Source organism: Gallinula chloropus (genome assembly GCF_964237585.1).
Source record: "Gallinula chloropus genome assembly, chromosome: 17".
Lineage (NCBI taxonomy): Eukaryota > Metazoa > Chordata > Aves > Gruiformes > Rallidae > Gallinula > Gallinula chloropus.
Window position 1 is genome coordinate 5,593,401 of NC_140102.1, and position 20,115 is coordinate 5,613,515.

Sequence of the window (20,115 nt, forward strand, 5' to 3'; positions counted from 1 at the left end):
ATGGAACTCCTTTCCTCTCCCAGCAGGGAGCCAGGCTCTTGCCGGGCAGAAGGAAAAAACAAATTAGATTTAGAAATTGTTATTATTTGATCTTAACAGCAAGGCTGGAGTCCACAGTTTGGAGCGCTTAGAGCTGATTAGCTGCGGTGGGGAGGGCGGTAGCTTGGAGTGATCCCTGCAAGCAGGGTCTCTGTGTGAGAACCATCCTGGCAGAGAGATGGGGGCCATGGGGGAATCTGACAGCAGTTGGAGGCTGGTCTTTTTTTTCCTTGCTTTCACTCTGCTTGTCCTGCTTGGGAGGGAACAAGGCAGCAGAAGCTGCTCGTAGCCCCTGGGGGTGGGTGGTACCGGGTAAAGAGCCCTCGTCCCATTCCCTGGGCAGGGTGAGGTTTTGGTCCCAAAGGGGCCTGGTGATGCCAAGGGGGGAGCTCTGTCACTGCCACAAGCAGTGTTCAAGCCTGGGCAGGGTGAAGAGCTGAATGTCCCCCCACCCCAGCTTGGGGCAGGGGGACAGGACTGCCTCCCCATGGCAGCTGGTTGGATGAGGAGGGTCTCCCTTTTTCTCCCCTGTACAGCCCCCCTCTCTGCCCGGGCGCTTTCCTGGCTGCGGCTGTTGGAGCGGCTGTTAGAGCGGCTGTTGGAGTGGCCGTTGCCTGGGAACAGTCAGACGCAGACAGAAGCAAAGATCGGTGTGACGGTGAGCGATGGGGTCCCCGGGGGGGTCCCTCAGGACAGCTGGGGAGGCACCAAAGCATGAGGGGGTTTGGGAACAGCTCTGCCATGACCCCGGTGGGACCGGTGTAGCTGCGGCTGTCCCCAAGCAGCTGTCCTGCCTGCTGGGGCGGGCCGGAGGGTTTCTCCCAGGGCCCCTTTCCTGCTCCCCTCCACGCACAAGCGTTCAGAGTTGGCTCAAATCCAGGCCCACAAAGCCGGAGATGAACCAGCTGCTGCCAGGGAGCGGCCCCACTGCTTACAGGGACCGTAACAAGACCCCATCTGAGGGGAAACGTCTGTGCCCAGCCTGGCGTGCAGGCAGGTGGGGAGGGAGCCTGGTGCGGGGGCGTGTGCTGGGCTCGGCAGGAGCATTGCTGGGGCTGAAAAGGGGCTCTCTGGGACCCGTTCCCCAGCTTCAGAGGTGCTCTTTGCTCCTGTGTGCCAAATTCCAGGTCCCTGTGCAGCCAAACCATCTGTGTGTGTGTGTATTTCAAAGCATTTCCGTGCCCCAGGTCCCTGGAAGGAGGGTGGAGGTGAGGATGGATGGGTCAAGTGAGGTTGCCCCAGCAAGGCCTGTGTATCTCTGCATACCTCAGCCCAGCCATTGCTGTTTGCTGAGCACTTGAGCTGCCTGAGCGTTACACGAGCCGAGGGGACCTGGAAAGCCTGTTGGGGGGCTGCTGTGAGCCCCAGTGCCCCAGGGCTATTGGATACATTTTTTTAACATCACGACGAGGGGCTGAGGAAGGTGGTGGTGGGATATTTCCATCCCCACTTTCCATGTACAAGGGAGATGCTGATGCAGAGCTGGGATCATTGGGCAGTCCTTTGCAGCCACCTCAGTTCCAGGACCTGATTCCCTTGTTTTTAACCTCAATTTGCAATTGTTCCCTCTCCAGCCCATGACTGTGTGCCCAACTGCATCAATCCATGATCATTGCATGGACAGCAAAAGGGCCAGACTTGCCTTCAAAGGACCCATAGGTCAGTTGTGCAGGAGAAACAGGGCTATCTTAGTCCAGGTGATAGGAGCTGCCTGGAAAAGGCTCTGGTGTGAGACATGGGATGCTGTGGAGGCACAAAGGGCAAGATAAGATGTGTAGAAAGAGAAGTACCAACTGATGGGAAACCTTCCATGGTATTTTTTCCAAATCCATGGGCAGTTTGGACAGGAGCACAGGAGTCTCCTGATATGGGAGCCTGCTCTGAGGGTGATGTAGGCTCGATCCGAGATGTCCTGGGGTGCATCCCCATCAGCTGTGGACCAGCCCAAGAGCCAGAGTGCATCAAAACCGCTCTTCCTTTCCCAGGACTCCTTTGCTGCCACCAAGGAGATGGAAGCACTACCAGAGGATACTGCCAAGGAGAAGGAAGGAGCACCAGAGGATGCTGGAGCAGATGCACTATTGGGTACCCTGTGGTCCCATTCAGGGATGGGAACCTCAGGCAACCTGCCCAGCACCTGGGATGGGAGGCAGAAGACCACCCTAGGAGAAGACACGACTGGGCTATCACATGCTAAGGGTCTTGCACCCCCTGGACTGCTTCTGTCACTGGCTGAGCCCAAGGTGGGGATTTCTAGCCCTTACTCAGGCCCCATCCATGGGGAGCAGGAAACAGAGCAGAGGAGCAGTGGGGACAGCCAGCGTGGTGGATCTGCCAGCTTGGTGTGGGCGGCTACACCAAGGATGCTCCTCCAGAAGGATGAGCGGTCCAGCCTTCATCCCCTTGTGAGTACCAGCAGGCACAGTGCCACCCTGATGGTCCACAGAGCAGGCTACTCTCCTGCCCAGCTTACTCCCATCATCCCAGAGGCCTTTCATGGGTTTGGGGCTTGGTTTTGGTGGGGTTTTTATATATTTATTTGTCTTGTCCACTAAGAGCCAGGAGCTGCCTCTTCCCACAGAGCCTGTCCTGGGTGTTGGGCTACAACAGCAGTCTGCCTGTGCACAGCTTGATGGACGGGGAGGACCGGGTGCTCCTGTATGTCTCCTCCCACACGGTGGTGATCCATGATGTCCTGGGGAACAGGCAGTTCCACCTGCAGGTCTGGCACACAGCTCGTGCGTCTCCTTCCTTCTTCTCCTCCCCTTCTCCCGAACTCTCTCCCTCCATCCCCTCCTGGTGCTTGGGCATCACCCCTAACTGAACTGAGGAGCAGCCCATTAATGAGCGTGGTGTTCTGCTCACCGCAGTTCCCAACACGTGCTGGTGGAAGGCACTTGGTGTTGGGCTGTGGTGCTGACAGTGAGCAGCACGTGCACCATGGGCCCCCTCCTCTCCACAGCCAGCACAAGGCACGAGGACAGGGTGAGGGGCTCCTGGGAAAAATGGGATGCCAAAGTTGGGCTGGAAGGATGAGAGCAAGGGCCTTTGGGAGAGGCAACAAGAGGTGATTGTGAGTGGAGCAATTTGATGGATGCTTTAGATGATCATTGGGGCTGGAGCCTCTGTGGCATTTTGCTGCTTCTCTTTCCCCAGGGCCACACGAATGACATTTCTTGCCTGTCTGTGAGTGAAGACAGGCGCTGGGTTGCAACCGCTGACCGAGGGCCAGATGCTCTGATCATTGTGTGGGACTCCTTCTCCAGGTATGCTCCTGGGGCCCTCCTCTTTGGAAACCTCCTACAAGTCCAGGAAATCATTTCAGACTGGCTCCAGCCTCAGCTGAGCATCAGCTGGGAGAAACATGTGGACAGGGTAAAGTAACAAAGGATCCAAAGCCAAACTGAGAGCCTCATCATCTTTGTGTCACCCACAGGACACTGAGATTGGGCCAAGCTCCCCACCATATTAAGTACAATCACATCCCCAAGCTGTAGTTGTTTCTTAGAAGATCATCAGTGAGTTGTTCCCCTGAGCCATGTACTTGGTAGGAAGGCATGGAGAGGGCGTTGAGCACCAGCCACAGTGCTGGCTGGTCCCACAGCAGCACCAGTGTCTGCAGATTCCCTCCCCACTGTGCAGACTGGGCTGTGCCGTGCCACAGATTGAGCCAAGCACGACCCTCCCTGTGCTGCCACGAGCACCCACAAGGACTTTGCCCCACAGGGTCCCAGTGCACACCATCTTCGAGAGTCACCCGGAGGATGGGGTCAGCGCTATTGCTCTTTCCCAGGATGCGAAGTATCTGGCAACCATTAGTGCTGGTACAGTGCAGGTAAACACTGGCTCTTCCATAGATTAGCAGGATAGATCCCTGGAAGTTTTTCCCAGTGCAGCCAAAGGGGGGGGGGGGGGGGGGAGCAGTTGGCTGGGGAGAGCCAAAGAGAGGTGGGACGGGTTTGTAGAGCATCAGCTTGGTTTTGCTGAGCCATTGGAAGACAGAGATGGAGTTCACTGAGGTGACTGCTGTGGAGTTGAGAATGGATCTTGGGATAAAACCTTCTTCCATTGGAGCAATTCCTAGCATTAGTTCCTGAAATGAAGCTCTCTGCTGCTGGGCCATGTCGGGTTTATGCTGCTTGCTGCTGTCTTTTGTGCCCCACCATCCCCTGCAGCTGGAGGGAATGGGGTTCACTTCTTTCCCCCCCACACTCCCAGAAAGCCACAAATGTCCCTTGGTTTTCCCTTCTCCAGAGAGTTTGCATTTGGAAGTGGACTTTGCCCACAGAGAAACCTGTGTGCAGCGTGGAGCTGAGGCCAGAGTTTGGGTATCAGGTGAGTGACCATGGCCAGGGGATGCAGAGGAGCATGACTGGGCTGGACTGGGCAGTCCCATCCTTGCTTGTACCCTCCTACACCTCCACCCCCACATCCAGCACAGGGCTGCTGGTAGATGCTGGCTGGAGGCCGAGGCAGGATCCCACCCCATCCCTGCAGAGCATCACGGGGCTGTTATCACCACTCTTCCCTGACAGCCACGGGCCACAGAGGACACCCCAGAGGGATGTCCTCCACCACAGCCCTGGCATCACCTGGGGCTCATGGCAGGAAGAGCCATTGTTTTGTCCCTGCTCACGGGGGACAGGGCACAGCTCTGGTGTCTCGTGGGGAATCGGGCTCCAGTTTTCAGTTCAGCACAGGGGGTGAAGCGGGTTTTGGATAAAAGCTGATGCCTTGTATGAAGGAATAGCCAGACAGCATTGCTTGGCTTGGCATTAATGAGATTATCGCTGTCTCATTTCAGGATTATGTCATTTTTAACCCCCAAAATCCCCATGAGTTGGTCAGCAACAGCAGAACCCAGGTGATATTTTACCTGTGGGTAAGTAGGGACACGGGAAGCTGTATTTCTGGTGCCAGATGTGCTTCCAGAGGGTTGGGAGGTGGTGGTGGGGGGCACATGCTAGTAAAGCAGCATACTGGTCAGCAGCTTTTGGGAGAGGAGCAGGTGGAGGGTGTGTTGTGCTCTCTGGAAGCTCTTGGAGCAGTTATGAAGTGCTTGTCCTTGGACACGTTCTCCGTTTCCCCAGGGCGACGCCGGTCTGCAGTACAGTGCCCCGCTCCTGAGCCACCAGGTGAGCCCTAGGGGGGCACTGCAGTGTGTCACCCTCTTAGTTTTCCTCCTGGCAGCAGCACTGTCCCTTCCCATCCCCTTAAGCAAAACCAGTGGCCACATCGCCATCCTTGGTCTCCTGAAGGGATGAGCCAGGATTGCCTGAGCCGAGGTCAAGAGATGCCCCACTGAGTCATCTCCTGGGACTCTTGCCTCTGGTCCTGCCATGGGATGTGGGGTGGGGCTGTCACCTGGAGGGACCAAGCAGGAACACCTCTGAGGAGGGAAGGGCCAGCACCCAGGGTGACCACACAGCCTCGCTGCTCTCTCCACAGACCTTCCACAGCGTGGTGGGACACTTCAGCCAGTCGGTTTTTCATTTTAACGACTCGCGAGCTCTGACGGGCACCTCGGCTGGGAAGCTGGTGGTGTGGGACGTGGTTGGTCTCCACACCCCCTCCAAGGATCAGTGGGCCAAGCTGCCCAGCACCAAAGCCACTAAACTGGTGCCTATGCAGAAGGACAGCCTGACCGTGCTCACGGTGTTTGAGAGGTAATGGGAGGGCAGGTTTCTGTAGCTGTGGGTACAACCCTCAGGCATCTTGGCCACGGGTTTGGCAGAGCTGATGTTGATGAACTATGACCAAGCATTCCAGGACCATGGATGTGAACTTGGCAGTGCATGAGGACCAGGGAAATTCATGCTGGAAAGTGCTGCTGACTCAGGAGCTGTTGCTCCGGCTTTTTCCAGCAATGGGTTCGGCTGGGGAGGTGGTGGTGGATGGAAAGGAGTTGAAAACTGTTGGAAAAGTGATTCCAGCTTTGCTGGGGTAGCTCAGACACGGAGCTGGTCACTGTCACAGAGGACAGTGGCTGAGTCGTGCTCGGGCTCCGGGACATTGCCGGCAGAGGGAGCAGACAGCCACCAGACGCCTTGGCAGCCCTGGGGACACGCAGGGTCACAGCAGAGCCTGGGGACATCCCCGCTGCGTCTCTGTACAGCCGTACGGGGCTCTGCTCCTTGTGCAGAGAGAAGGGGAAGAGGTGGTCTTTTGCCCAAGGATGCTCCTAAGAAATGTTTGGGAGTTCTCAAGGGGTGGGCTGGTTAAAACCTGTCCCTTCCTTGCAGCTGCATAGTAACCGGCGATGCAAAAGGTCAGGTTAAATTCTACGATGGAGAGCTGCGTTTTCTCACCTGCTACAGCCACAGCAAAGTGGGTCCCATTCAGTCCATCTCCTTTTCCAAACCCCCTCCTGATCCTCCTGGCACATCCCCAACCTGCTCCACCTCCTGCGCAGCCAGCAGCCAGCCCTTCCTTCCCAGGTGAGCACCCTTCACACCCCCAGGTCTTCTCCTGCAGCATTGAGGGTTGGGGAGTCAATGAGCTGAGAGCCACCCCGTGGGTTTCTGCCTTGGCTGGGGCAGGATTCAACCCTGTATACAGGCTGCTGGGCAGGACAGGGAGGGAATGTGTCCCTTGTTCCCCCTTTTCCACAAACTAATTTTGAGTACTTGTCCCACCTGCACAGCAGGGAGAAGGAGGGGCTGTCTCCTGTGCAGCCCCCCTCTGCCTGCACAGTCCCCAGCATCTCCCAGCACCCGCCAAAACCCAGACAGGCTCCAGCACATCCCAAATTCTGAACTTGATGTCATGTGTAGGCGAGAGAAGCGTTAACGTAAGCACAGAGATGATCAGCTGGTCCTGGGGCATGCAGGGCCTCTGTCACATACCCGGCATGCCAGGCAGTGCTAATGCCAAGCCTCCAGCTCCCGCTGGGCCCCTTAATCCCCTCAAACCCCTCCCTTGGGTGGCTATTTCCAGTTAGTTTTTTATCATGGCTAGGCAAGCTAATCAGGGCAGCGCAGGCTGCCCCAGCAACGATGGCACTGGCACCAGGTTGTACCACATCAACTCTGGAGCCTGGGATGGCCCCAGCCTGGCGACTGGCCCCCTCTCTGCTCCTCTGTGTGACGTAGCTGGGCCTGAGGATTTAGAGGGAGTCTGCAGGCCAGATGTAGCTCAATCCAGCCTGCAAACCATATGTCTGCCGCTCCTGTTAAGGCTCTCCTGGCAACGTCTGCCCTTAGCTGCACATGTTTTCCAAGGAGCTGTGGGGGACAAGCTCCTCTCCAGCCTGGGAACAGTTTGGTTTTTCCCTGTTGGTCTCTCTGGTCTTGTCCCTCCTCACTGCTGCAGCTCCTGCTGTTAGTGGCTCTGGGTAGGCAGAAAATCAAAGGAAAGGGCTTTGGCATCATGTAGGGCTGAAAAGCCCAGCTAAGGCATCACTGTCCTCTTGACTGAGGATGTGAGACCTGCACCATCCTTCAGCACCCAGGCGGATGCATGTAACCTGATGTCTGCCATGGGCTGGCTCACAAGAGGCCGCAGTTTTTGGCATGGTGCAGCCATGTGCATCAGTCTGTGCAGCTCTTGGGTGTCCGTGCGGTTCTCTTGACCCTCTCCTCCCAGTCCAGGCTCAGAGTCCTCGGGCAGGCTGGCGACTATACATATTTATTCTGTAATGTGCATAATTACTCAGATGTCTGCTGTACACATCCCCAGTTACGTGGTGGGACCCTCTTTGCTGCGTTCCGGTTGGCACGGCTGAGCGGACAGACAGGCAGCTGCTCTGTCTGTGGTGCAGGACTGAAACTGTCCTCTGACCTTGTCCATGGCAGTGCGGTCATGGCAGTTGGAGCCGCTGACAATGGCGGTGTGGAGACATGTGAAAGGACTATTCAGAGTATCCTCAATTGCTCATTTGTCCATCTCGCACACCAGTGACTTGCAAACGGCAAAAGCTACCCAGATGTCATTCATCTTCTGGCTTGCCTACCCAAGTAGAAAATGGAACTGGCTCTGGTGTCTTCCCGTGGAGACTTACCAGGTCATGAATACAAAGTGCCACCTGCCTTCCAGGTCAAGAAGTGTTTGTATAGTGCATATCACAAAATTTAAGTGATGGACCAGCTAAATTGCCAAAAAGAGCCTGATGTGTAATACTGCTTGGAGGGACATGAGCCAGCTAGTCTGATTCATCCGATTCTCTTTCTCTCACACTAAACAGGAACTTTATCCTTTCAACCTCTGATGCAACCGTGCTCCATGTTGCAACAGACAGGACAAACTTTGAAAAAGTCATGGAAGAGGCGAAGCAAACTGTGAGTGCCATCGCCTGTCACCCCCGGCAGGCGCTCGTGGCCGTGGGGAGTCACTGTGGGCTGCTGAAACTCTGGGACTACCAACAGACCCAGTACCTCGTCAGCAGGATATTCACCCAGGCCGGCATCCGGTGCTTGTCCTACGACCCCGAAGGTATCCTGGTCTCATGACCTCCCCACATGCCAAGTGCTGGGCTTCCTGGGAGGAGTGACTGTGTCGTGAGAGTTTTCTGGCGTGCTTTCCAGGTTATTTTCTGGCTGCTGGCTTTACTGATGGAAGCGTTTACATCCTCGATGCCATTTCCCTTCAGTCCAGCTGCGAAGAGTTCAAGTTCTCGCATGGTCCCGTGACTCATATTGGCTTCTCTCATGACTCGAAGTACCTCGCCACTGCTGTAAGCTGCTTGTTCTCCCCTCAGTGATTTACGTGTGCTGCTCACGGTGCAGCTTTCAGTGGGACAGGGAATTGACAGCCCTCCCATGAGGCACGGCAGGGTGAGCAGTGCTGAGGACTGTCCCTCCCCGGGGGCTTCGTGACTCTAAAATGTTTTTCCTGACTTGAAGAGTCACTCTGTAAAATGTCACCAGTCACAGCTGCTCTGCAGACCTGCTGCTGGCAGCATCCCATCCCTAACTTCAATGAGAAGCCTTAGCTCTGCCTCCAGCTGTGGAAAGGGCTGGAACGGGGACCTCCCCCAGGCTGGTGCACCACGATGGGAGTTGCTCCCACTTTGTGGTGCAAAAGTGTTGAAGCACTTTGGCACAGAGGTTGTAGCAACTGGTGTTGATCCCTACAAAGAAAAAGCCTTCCCCTTCATGTGTGGATGCCAACAGTGAGAAGCATCTTCCTTGTGATTTCTGAACTCAATTTACTGCTCCTCTGCTGTGAGAGCACAGCAGAGAATGTCCTCCCACCTGGTAGGATGCTCTGGGCAGGCTGAGGATGCTGCGGTGACCCAGGGGAGCAGCTGCCCAAATGCATCTGGGACGGTGCTTTATCCTGGCTGTGACTCTAGAAACTGAACGTGTTGAGCTGAGCCCAGAGGGGCCACGCAGATCTGCCCGCTGCCAGCCAGGGGATGTGTGTGTGTGGGGGGGGAATTGTGACTCGTCAACCTTTGTGCTCTCCTTCCAGGATGAGAAATACTCAGTGACTGTTTACAAGAGAGTCCTGCAAAATGGGAGCAGATCCTGGGAACACCTAGCAGGGCTGCACTCCCACTACAAACCCATCCGGAGCATCCTCTTTGGAGTCCAGTTAGACAGCAACGAGCCCAGGCTCCTGAGCCTTGGGGAGGACCGGCAGCTGGTAAGTCAGTGTGAAAGTCTAAAGGGCAGCAGAGCTTTGTGGTTTAAGGTGTGTGTGGGGGGGGATGTGGGCTGGGCTGGACAGGAGCATCAAAGAAGACACAGTCTTCAGTTCTGCAGCTGTTAACCCCACCAGGTCCATCGCAGGGGGTTGTTTCTCAGCCTGTTTCTCTTAGGGCAGATCTGCCCAGGGTTCAGGGCTGAGGCTCCAGTGCTGTGTGCTACTCACCTTGGCTGCTGCAAGAGATGCTAGATTTGGTTAGTCCACAAGGTCCAGTGTGGAGACCACAGAGGAGCTTCTGTGTTTCCTTGTCTTCCCTCCAGGTTGAATATGACCTGATCAGCAGCAGCAAGGATCACTTGGTGGTCTTGCATAGGAACCGGATAGAGCAGGATGCTGTGCCCCTGTGCTTGGCCTGGTACCCACAGCTCAGCACCGAGTCCTTTATCCTCACTGCCAACAACTGCTACAAAATGAAGCTCTACAACACAACGACCAAAATGTGCAGGTAGAGGAGACATTCAGATCTAGCACTGCTTGGGAGCCCCATCCTGACTGTGTTCTCTGCTTAATGCCCACCCATGAGCGTGTGTTTGCCCATCTGATGCAGACCTTGGGATGACACTAGGGTCCTCAGCTTGCTCCATTCTTCTGTCCACTCTGCTGTTCCCTAACATCTATCAAGGCTGTGGCTGCAGGTGGATTTTGATCTGCCCGGCAGGTCGGACTAGAGATGCAGCAGTTGGAGATCAAGTAAAGAAACAGAAGCCCACAGGAGCAAAGAACAAGGACCAAATGATCCCTGAGCGCTAAATTCCTCTCTTAGCTGCAGCAGGGTCCCTCCTAGCCAGGGACTCTGTCCTATCCTGCCCTGTCAGCCAGCAGTACAAAGCCTTTGCACCCATCAGACTCTCCGTATCTACCTGTCCTTCTGCACAGCAGCCATTCAGACAGGGAAAATGTCCTGTGAGCCCTTGGACAGACACAAATGTTGTTTGTGTTTCAGAAAGACCCTTTTGGGTCCAACCGATGGCTCCCCATTGGAAAAGATACAAATCCTCCCAACCACAAACACTACGGACCCCCAGAAACACTACCTGGTGTACGTTACAAAGGACAAGGTACGGAGCTCCATCTGCCCCATCAGTACAAGAGCCCCCACTTGTAGAGGTGGTGGTGGTCCCTGCCTGGGGGAATTTCACTGCAGACCAAGCTGCGTGTAGGCTGGCCCTGCCCGAGAGCTGAGCGAGCTTCGGGCAGGAGGATGCAGCGCTGCCCTGGTGTGCAGCCCTCCCGTGGGACCCCCAACCCTTCCCAGGCTCCCTCTTTCCTTACAGGTGGGCTTGCAGATTTTACCTGTTGATGGCAACCCCCACAAGTCCTCAGCTTTCGTTTGCCACCCGGGTGGTGTCTCTGACCTCGCTAGCTCCTATGACGGCCGCTACATCTTTACAGCAGGGCGGAACGACTGCACTGTTATGAAATGGGAGGTCAACCTGAAGTGAGTACTGCAGGAAGGAGAAAGGAGTCCTGTTAGGGCTTTCCACAGCTCAAACACACATTCCCCAGTGCTTACACTGAGAACGGGTTTACGTGCTCCCCTCCACCTGGTGTGGACACATACTCCATAGTAGGAGTTAAGCCAGCAGGACTTGTAGATGGTGGCCATAGCATTGATATGCTACTCCAGCCTGGGAATCGGTACCCAGACAGTAAGAAGTTAAGTGGGGAGTTTTTCTGGTACTTATGAGGGCCTGGTGTGTGTGATGGGGATCGTTGGGGTAAGGCAGGGGATTGGCAGACTGGCTGCGGGGTCAGGGGGGAGCATACAGGATGACTGCTGATACAAAAGTGTCTGCTGTCCAAGTGGGATAGGCCAGCATTTGCTAGGAAATCCCCCCTGCATTTGAAGACTGGATTTAGGACAAGCCACCTTAATCCTATAAAGCTTTGCTTACACGAGTAAATGGACTGCAGTAAACGGGGTCGCTGGAGGAGTTGAAGGCTGCTTTTGCAAACAGGGATTTCCAGGCTCTGTCCTGGCGTGTCAGCGATAAACCCTGCCAGGTTTCTTGTGCTGTGCTCTGGAAGCGTGCGGTTCCCCTCTGCCAGCTCTCTCGGGCAGCGCTGCAGACGCGTGCAGGCAGCCAGCGCAGGGAGGGCAGGACGCATCTTTCGGTTCCTTTGCACGTCAAGCTGCTCGTTGCAATGTGCGTGCAAGGGCTGAGGGATCTCCTCTCATGAGCGTGGCTGGGGACACCCTGTAAACACATTTGTCCATCAGAAGGCTACCTTTGCCCTTCAGAGCGCACAGAACCCATGAAACATGGTCACCACCCGCCTTCTAGGACAAAGGCTTCGTGGTTAAGTCATGTGTGGGTCCTACATAAAGCATTTCTTGCTGGTACTGCTTGCTCGGTGCAAAGCCCAAAGGGTTCTGAGCCAACTCACCTTCGTGTGCCAGAACGAAGGAAACCTGGATGGGAAAGCAATGGGCTTTATTTATTTTCTTTTCCACTTTGTGTGGCTTAAGCAGTCGGGGGTCAGAATAAGCAACGTTTTAAGGAAGGCAATAGAATATAAATGATTCTTCTTTATAATGGTTGGCCAGGGTCCAGGCAGCATTGAATTTCTATGTAATTTGTTTTCGGAGCAAAGCTCTTGATGAGCTAATTATCATTTTATTGCTGCTCCTGGCATCTTGTGCATCTCCACTGTGTTTAATACCCAAATAACTTAATTATGAAAAAAAAAAAAAAAGCATGACACTTAGAACCCCCCCAACCCATCAAAAACCCCAAAACCAACAAAAAAAACCCCAAATCAACGAAAAACCCCAGTGGAAGCAAAGCCACAGAGGTGTGTGTGGAAGCTGCTGCCTTGCTGCCAGGCATGGGGTGTGATGTGGCAACGTTACGCCGTGATTGCACTACCAGGCTTGGCTTCCTTTTTCCTCTGCACAAGCTGAACGGATTCTTTTGGCTCCAACGGCCTATGAAATTGAAACAAAGAGGTGCCACTTGGATGCTTTCTGTTTAATGTAGGCTGCACCTGCGGCCCAGTCACCCGTTAGAGCAGAGGAAGGGTTGTAATGGATTGTGCTGAGTTATTGGGGAAGAATGTGTTAGATCAAGGAACAGGGAGCTTAGGTTTGTGTGGTTTATTGCAAACACCAAGCCCCAGCTTTCTCTGCATGTTCAAAATGCTGATCTAGCTAATTCATCTCCCTCAATGTCTCTATAAGGAAGCAGAAAAGCTAAATGCCAGACACCAAACTCAAGTCCATGGAAAAGCTCCTGGCTCCCAGCCCTGTGCTCATTCCTCTAAACAAGAGGACCATTCAGTAATAATTAATTCCCACACTGTGCTATTGTATGTAAAACCTGGGTATGAAATATGCTCTGGAGGTGCAGGCTGATGATAAACCAGCGCATGGTTCAAGGCAATGCTTTTCCTTCCTGAATTCTGAAGCCCGGGGATTTTTATTTATTTATTGAAAGTGCCTGTGAAGAATGACTAGGAAGGGAAACGTGAAATCTCTCCTCATGTGAACCCTTCTTGTACCTTCTTTTCTCTGCCTCTGCCAGTGCCTTGGATGCCGCCGCTTCCCTGGGCGGGGAGGACTTGGTCCCATTCTACAACTTACTGGACGGTGGCAGAGAGGGAGAATTCTTCAGGGTAATTATGCTCACTGTCAACGCTGTCTGGCAACATCTGGCTGGAGTTTAAGATTCATTTATACAAGGCTGACGTTTCTTGCGGAAGAACTTCTTCATTGTGAGGGTGATGGAGCCCTGGGACAGGCTGCCCAGAGGGGTTGTGGAGTCTCCTTCTCTGGAGATACTCAAGACCTGTCTGGACACCGACCTGTGTGACCTGTCCCAGGGACCCTGCTTTGGCAGGGGGGGGTTGGACCCGATGAGCTCTTGAGGTCCCTTCCAACCCACACAATTCTGTGATTCTTTATTTTTCTTGCCCAGCTGGCCTGTAACAGCAATCTCACTGATAGGCCTGCTAGTAAATCTTAAAAGAAGCCTTATCTTCCCTGCCTGTTGGAAACTGAACTTTACAGCGTTTCGTTTGAATCCCTCACAGGAACTAGAAGACTATTTTTACTACGTGCAGCTGCGCAGCCATGGTATTGATACACTGGAGACCAGACAGGTGTCAACGCATATTCCCTTGGAGGAAATTCCTTCTGTAATGAGAGCGATGGGATTTTATCCATCAGAGGAAAAGGTCGGTCAGTTGTTTTTCGTTGTCGTTGTTAAAAAAGAGCAAGGCTGAATATGTTTATTGAGTGTCCCAAGGGATGGATTCTGCCTGTTGTCATGCTGGATGCCTTCAGAGAGTAGTTTCTGGCTTCTGATGTATTTAACCTGGTCCATAGCAATACAGTAGCCGTCTGTATAGTAGAGTCTGGCAGCAAATCCCCCAGAAAGCAATGATTCCTCCCTCAAGAGTTGCGCAACCACAGGGGCAGGCTGGGCAAACCTGGAGCCTGATGGTTCAGACATGTTCAGCAAAGGGTGACCTTTGAGTCTTTTGGAGTCTGAGGTGGGTTTCTTCAGAAGGTGACCTGAGAAAGTTGAGGAATGACTCTTCCTTTGTCTCAGAGGGCAGCATCATCCAACTTTACACTGTCCACTCACTGCCAGTGAATTGCAGTACCTTGTGTGGAGGTAGCGACGTTCTCTGGGCTCCTGTGACTGTTACGAGTGGCTGAGCTGCTTTACATGCAGCATGGGGTTAGGTGGCTCATGGGCTGAGTCTCTCCAGGTCAGACAGACACTCAACCAGAGTGTCACCCGTGTGGGTGGGAATGTCCAGTTCCTTCAGACACTGACAGTGCCTCTATTCCTTGTTCTGCCTGGGACTGATGAAAGAACAATTTTAGGTGGAGACAGCAGCTCTTATTCCCACAGAACTTGAAGCTCTTTCATAACTGATAAACTCAGCAGAGGCTCTCTCTGAGCTTGCCTTTCAGGTTGCAGCAGTGGAGCTTCCCATCAAACGTTTCTCAAGAGCTTTTTTAGCTTCAAATTTTCCAGCAGACAAAGACAAGTGATTTAATAAGGGTGCTGCTTCTTCCCCTTTTGTGGCTGGTTCTACAAAGCAGTTTGTATTGTATACAAACCTCATTTGTAATGTTGTAACCTGGCAAGAGGGTAATTAAAGCATGTAAAAAAAAAAAAACCCCAACAAACCAAACCAACCTCAAACTGAATCTGATGCAGAGAGATTTAAATAACGACCTCTTTGTACCAGCTACAGCCCATCAGCGCAGGAGGAGTTCTCCCAAGGGAAGCAGTACGTCGCTGTGCTCCCTTCATCTTTCTGCGGGGGAGGCTGCATTTATCTCTGCCGTTGTACAGGAACCCCACAGGCTGCTGAGATGGTGCTGTTGAGTCAGTGCCACCCCATCTGCCCCGGCATACTCTCTGCCAGGAGAGCCAACAGATGGGAGGCAGGACCTCTGCCACAGCCACCACCTCACAGGCTTGTTCTGGAGCCCCCACAGCCAGCAAATGTTCATCTGAGCTGGGACTGCTTTGCCCTTGTGTCGAGCTGTGGTGTTATCCCCTCATACTTTGTTTGGGCTTTTCCTTGGCTCATTACGTTTTCGCCTCTTGGGGACAGAGAGAACATAGTCCCCTGGGGAATGTCTCTGGAAGAAGAACTGTTACCCTCCCCCACCCCAAATCAAAATGGAAACAGCATTTCGGGCATGGAGACAGAGGTGTTAAGCTGTTGTGAAGCCAGGAGACCTACAATTTGAGTCTCAAAGCAGGCAGGACAGTATTACAATCCAGAGAGAAAGTTCATGTGTCTCCAGGGTGTTTTAGTGAAGGAAAAGCAGGAGGGGGAGAAGGCAGCTTGGGCTGAGTAGCAAAGCTTTTGGGAACTGGTGTTTGATATCAGTGGGACTGATACAAAACCTAATCCCAGAGTGAAAATGACAGCTCTTGCTTGGCATGACATTTGCTAAGGGGAAAAAGACAAGGCTGAGCTTTCCCTCTTCCCCAGGCTTCATTCAGTGGAAAAACTTGTGACACAAGGACAAAGGCCCAAGGCTGAATACAAAGTCCTCCCCAGAGAGATCTTGCATCAGCTTCCCTTCCTGGAGAGCAGCATGCTTGGTACTTGTTGGCACGGGGAATACTCCCAGCATTTCTCCACTGCCCGTGTATCTGTAAGGGAGCTGCCTCATGGACCACAAGTACAGTGTAGGCATGGAGCATGATCCTGCCTTTCGGGCACAGCTGGCATAGCTGCCTAGTGGGCTGACTCACAGCACCAGATTTCGGGGAACACCACTTATATCCAGCACAGCCGGTGCTAAACCATGTGCCTGAGAGAAGAGTGATCCGGGGGTACCAGTCCTGCCAGGCAAACCTCAGTGCCAGAACTGCACTGGAAGCACATCGGGTCGGTGCAGGAGGGAATATTGCTGCTGCCTGCCAGGGTGTGTACATACTGTGTTACGTCAGGACTTTTTCACCAGTGTACTTTTATGGCAGGGTGGTGTATTTACTGGTTTGTGGTTCGCCTGCCCGCTGTCCCCAGAGTCAGAGGTGCAGCTGTGGTAAAGGTGCCGGCAACAGCTGTAAAGTCACTGAGTGCCTATCATACGAGCAAACAGAGGAAATCCAATGTGACTACATGTCTGCTAGCCCCATCTTTACTTAACATTGTCACAACAAGAAGTGTGTAACCATTAGCCATGTGCATCCCCAGCTGCTGAGGGCTGGCTTGTTATTGGGACATGGTCGTGACATCTGTGGTTCTGGCACGTGCATGATTATGGTCCATTGGCATTCATGAGGTCAGAAACTGGCTTGATGCTCTTCAAAAAGAAACGTGTAACAACCTGTCTTGCCTTGATTTTCAGATTGAAGAAATGATAAATGAAGTAAAATTCAGCAAGTATGTGGATACTGGGGAACAAGTGACAAAAATCAATTTAGGGGATTTTATCAAACTTTATATAAATCACTGCCCTGCGTTTGGCTTGTCAATGCAACAAATACAGCGAGCGTTTCAGGTTCTTGGTTATGATAATGAGAACGGAGACAAAGTTATTGACAGAGGAGACTTACTGTTGCTGCTTCAGTGCAGAGGTGAGTTATTCCTTTTCTAATATTAGCTTTATGCTTGCTAGCTCTGCCTTCAATTTCAGAACGTATTCACTGCAGCAAAAAATTAATCTGGAACTATAGCTTGGTAACCGGGGCAGGCGTGGGGAGCCACCTGTCTTAAGGCTTTTAAGTTGAATAATCATATCTATTGTCTAAGCTGCACTTCTTTTACTGCTCTGGGAATCTCTGCTGGCCTGGGGTATCTTGTCTGTCAAGTCATGAGTCTGGAGCTTGGCAAATTGTATCCTTCTTACCCTTACCTGAATCACTGTTCTCTTGTCCAGTCACGTTAGTATCCAGAAAGGTAGTATAGAACTGAAAATAGAGGGGGAATGAGAAAGGAGGGATGAAATTGCTCGGTCTTGGACTGAATCTGTGGGTGAAAGACTGAAAAGATGGGATTGTTTAGCTCAGCTAAATCAGAGGGAACTAGGTAAAGGCACACGTATAAATACTCTTATGGCCAATGCCATGGAGAGGTAAATAACCAACTCCCATTGCCTTGCTCCTGTGGTAAAAGCAGCGAGCATTTAGTGCAGTTAAGCATTAAAACAGGTAAAAGGAGAGGCTCTTTTTGTCAGCACACCACCTGGTAAAACTCCTTGCTGCAAGGATCCTTGAAAAACCAGGATTCAACCAGAGTGAGAAAGGTTAGTTATTCACACGGATGGCGTGAATGTCTGCAAATAGATACATTAGATAAAACAGTTTCATAAGAGATCTATAACCTTGTGCTTCAGGGCATGAGCCAACCACTAAGTGGGAACAAGTGCTTTGTCCAGGTTATTCCAGGATACTGGATCGAGACCTCTCTTCCTTCTCTGTGAGGAAACGGCTACAGTGATGGGCACAGGGCTACACAGACCGTAATCTGCCCCCTGCTAGGAATACCTCAATGGATACAACAGCTCAAGTCCCTGCAAGTGCATGTTAGCTTAAAGAGTCACCTACATCAGAACTTCTCTCTTTCTCAAATATTTTTGCCCAAAATGCAATGCACAGGAGCAATTTTCCTCGGGATCAATTTTCCTTGGGATCACATTTTTCAATTGGCAACGTGTGTGTTACTTGTCCTGGAGAGGCCAAATCCTCTTCCAAACCGTCCTGGTTTGTGTGTACACTGTTCTTGTTTGGGTTGCTCCTGGGTTTTTGTGCTGGTGACACCATAACCCAAGAGGCTGGTTTTGCATCACCCTGCACAGGAGAACATATGACAGAAGATGAGCTGGCGCAGTGTCTGACCAGCCTGCTGGGCAAGCGTCCTGGGAGAGGAGGATCTGAACCGGACACCAACGATCCCTCAGGTATGGGATTAGCATGCCACACAGCACAGGAGCGGGGATCGCTTCAGTTCCCAAACAGCATCATTTAAATTGCAAACCCATTACCCTGTTAGGCCAAGAGCTGTCAAAAATGCTCAGGCGGGACTGCAAAAATAGTCATGGAGCTATAGATTGTCCTTGATCCACACAGCAATTGCATGGGTGTGTCTAAAAATAAATGGACGACGGAATATAACTGGGACCTGACAAGATTCCGGCGCTGTTTATCTGCTGGCTTGGAACTGAAACACACAGCGGAAGGTTTATGTGCCAAAATCCACGGGCAAAGAGGAATCCTGTGATATGCAAATTATAGTGCTGATTTCATCCCGGCGACAATGCCCATTGTAACCGAGCTGTTGATAACTACCACATTTGTCTATAATTCATGTCCCAGTCTACACCAGTCTAGAGCAGCAAATTATAGTGTTGATTTCAGCCAAAGTGGCATTGCCTGTTGTAAGTGGAACTCCTGGTTAGTGCCACACTATTGTACAATTCACATCCCAGTCCGCACCAGTGCAGAACAGCATCTGGTCAGGGACGTTGACAACGCGGTGAAGATGCAGCTCCCGAAGGGAACTGCCTGATACTACAAAGTGGATCCCAAGGAACCCAGGGATTTGAAAGCCAAAAGTCATATCAAAAGTCCCAGCTTCCTTGGGATCCAAAAGTCACATCAAAAGGGTAAAAGTTGACCCTTTTGAGGCAGGGACCAACTGCGAGGTGAGACCAGCACCCTCATGGATTTGGTAGATTCGATCTCTGCTATGAATGCATAAAGTATTAAGCTCATAAGCCAGTAATTTTACTTTCTACATCTTTAAAAGCATTCTGTCCACTTGATGCTGCTTAGAAATAAATTCAACTGATGTGGAAAGCCCATTTTTGCATTGCTGTTGAGTGTTTTGTGCTCTCCAGGTGCAGCAGCTTTGACTGAAGAAGAAATTCCAGAGGAAATCACAGCAGAGATATTCGCTGCTGACATTCTTGGCTTGCATATCACTGAACCAGAAAAAAAAGAACAGAAAAAATGACCCTTTGGTCTACGAGGACACGGAAGCCTGGCTGCCACGATGGTTTCTACTCATTCCTACTTTCCAGTCTCCTCCAGTACCTTCACAAATTGTATTTCGTGTTTATTAAAAAGTGAAGATCTCATAGTTTCTTATTAATCTCTAGCATAAGGCCCCAGCTTAGCACATGCCACAAACCCATGGGCTCAAACCGCCGGAGGGAAACACTAGAGCAGCTGTAAAGAGTAAAGTAGCGGTTGCTGTGCTGTCTTCTTGCCTTGGTCACCCCTACCCTTGGCTGGAACCTTCCTAGAATTCATTTCAGGTGGGTTTATGCCAGGCACAGTCTATTTTCATTAGGTTAAGACAGTATTTATTTGTGAAACCTGACAGCAAAAGAGCAATGTAGAAGTACCATATTGATTAAGTGCATTGATAAACGTAGTGTACAAAACGCTTGGATAGGATAGAACAGATTTGTAATTATAAATCCAACGGACCTCAGTCAAGAAAGGAATGCTGCACTACACATTAGCACCAGGGCTCCATTTTGGCCTCTAAAACTAACTTTTTCTTCTTTCTGGAAGTAGCGGTTCCAATTAGCAGCGTTAATACCAATGGGACAGCATCTTACTGTGTGTGTATAAACAGCGTAATGAGGCTGATATAAGTTGCTGTAGAAAGATCAGTGAAGTGCTGTTGAACGCCGCTTCCTTCTTTACATCATCCTCAGCATCAATTTGAATAATAATGTAGGCCCTTAAGAAGCATTCCTTTCAGCGGCAATGTTTTTTAAACAGACGTGGCTGTTATGTACGCGGGAAGTATCTGTGATTGTACAATTAGCGCAAACAGCGCGGCGTGCACCGGCTGCAAGTTAATGAAGGCGTCCAGCAGCCCCACAGAGGGAAGTGCAGGAGGGTACGTGACGGCTGGAGTTCCCTGCAGAGCATCACTTCGCCCGGGGGACACTGGCTGCCCGCGCGCTCCCCGTGACTCCGTGTCCGAGATTTT

The 20,115-nt window shown here is 52.0% G+C and overlaps 1 protein-coding gene across 1 annotated transcript; it reads left to right on the plus strand.

Annotated features, from left to right (window-relative positions):
* Window positions 1-1,946: 1,946 nt before the first annotated feature.
* On the plus strand, window positions 1,947-19,198 carry CFAP251 (cilia and flagella associated protein 251; the record flags this gene model as incomplete). Its single annotated transcript, XM_084272047.1, has 20 exons — window positions 1,947-2,444; window positions 2,621-2,761; window positions 3,196-3,305; window positions 3,766-3,874; window positions 4,294-4,374; window positions 4,844-4,921; window positions 5,130-5,174; window positions 5,488-5,705; window positions 6,282-6,476; window positions 8,222-8,469; window positions 8,562-8,710; window positions 9,451-9,624; window positions 9,948-10,132; window positions 10,631-10,745; window positions 10,962-11,125; window positions 13,212-13,302; window positions 13,720-13,863; window positions 16,517-16,745; window positions 17,966-18,067; window positions 19,007-19,198. The coding sequence occupies 20 exons, from the start codon at window positions 1,947-1,949 to the stop codon at window positions 19,120-19,122; spliced, it is 3,192 nt and encodes a 1,063-aa protein (XP_084128173.1). The 3' UTR covers window positions 19,123-19,198.
* Between the last annotated feature and the right edge of the window lie 917 nt (window positions 19,199-20,115).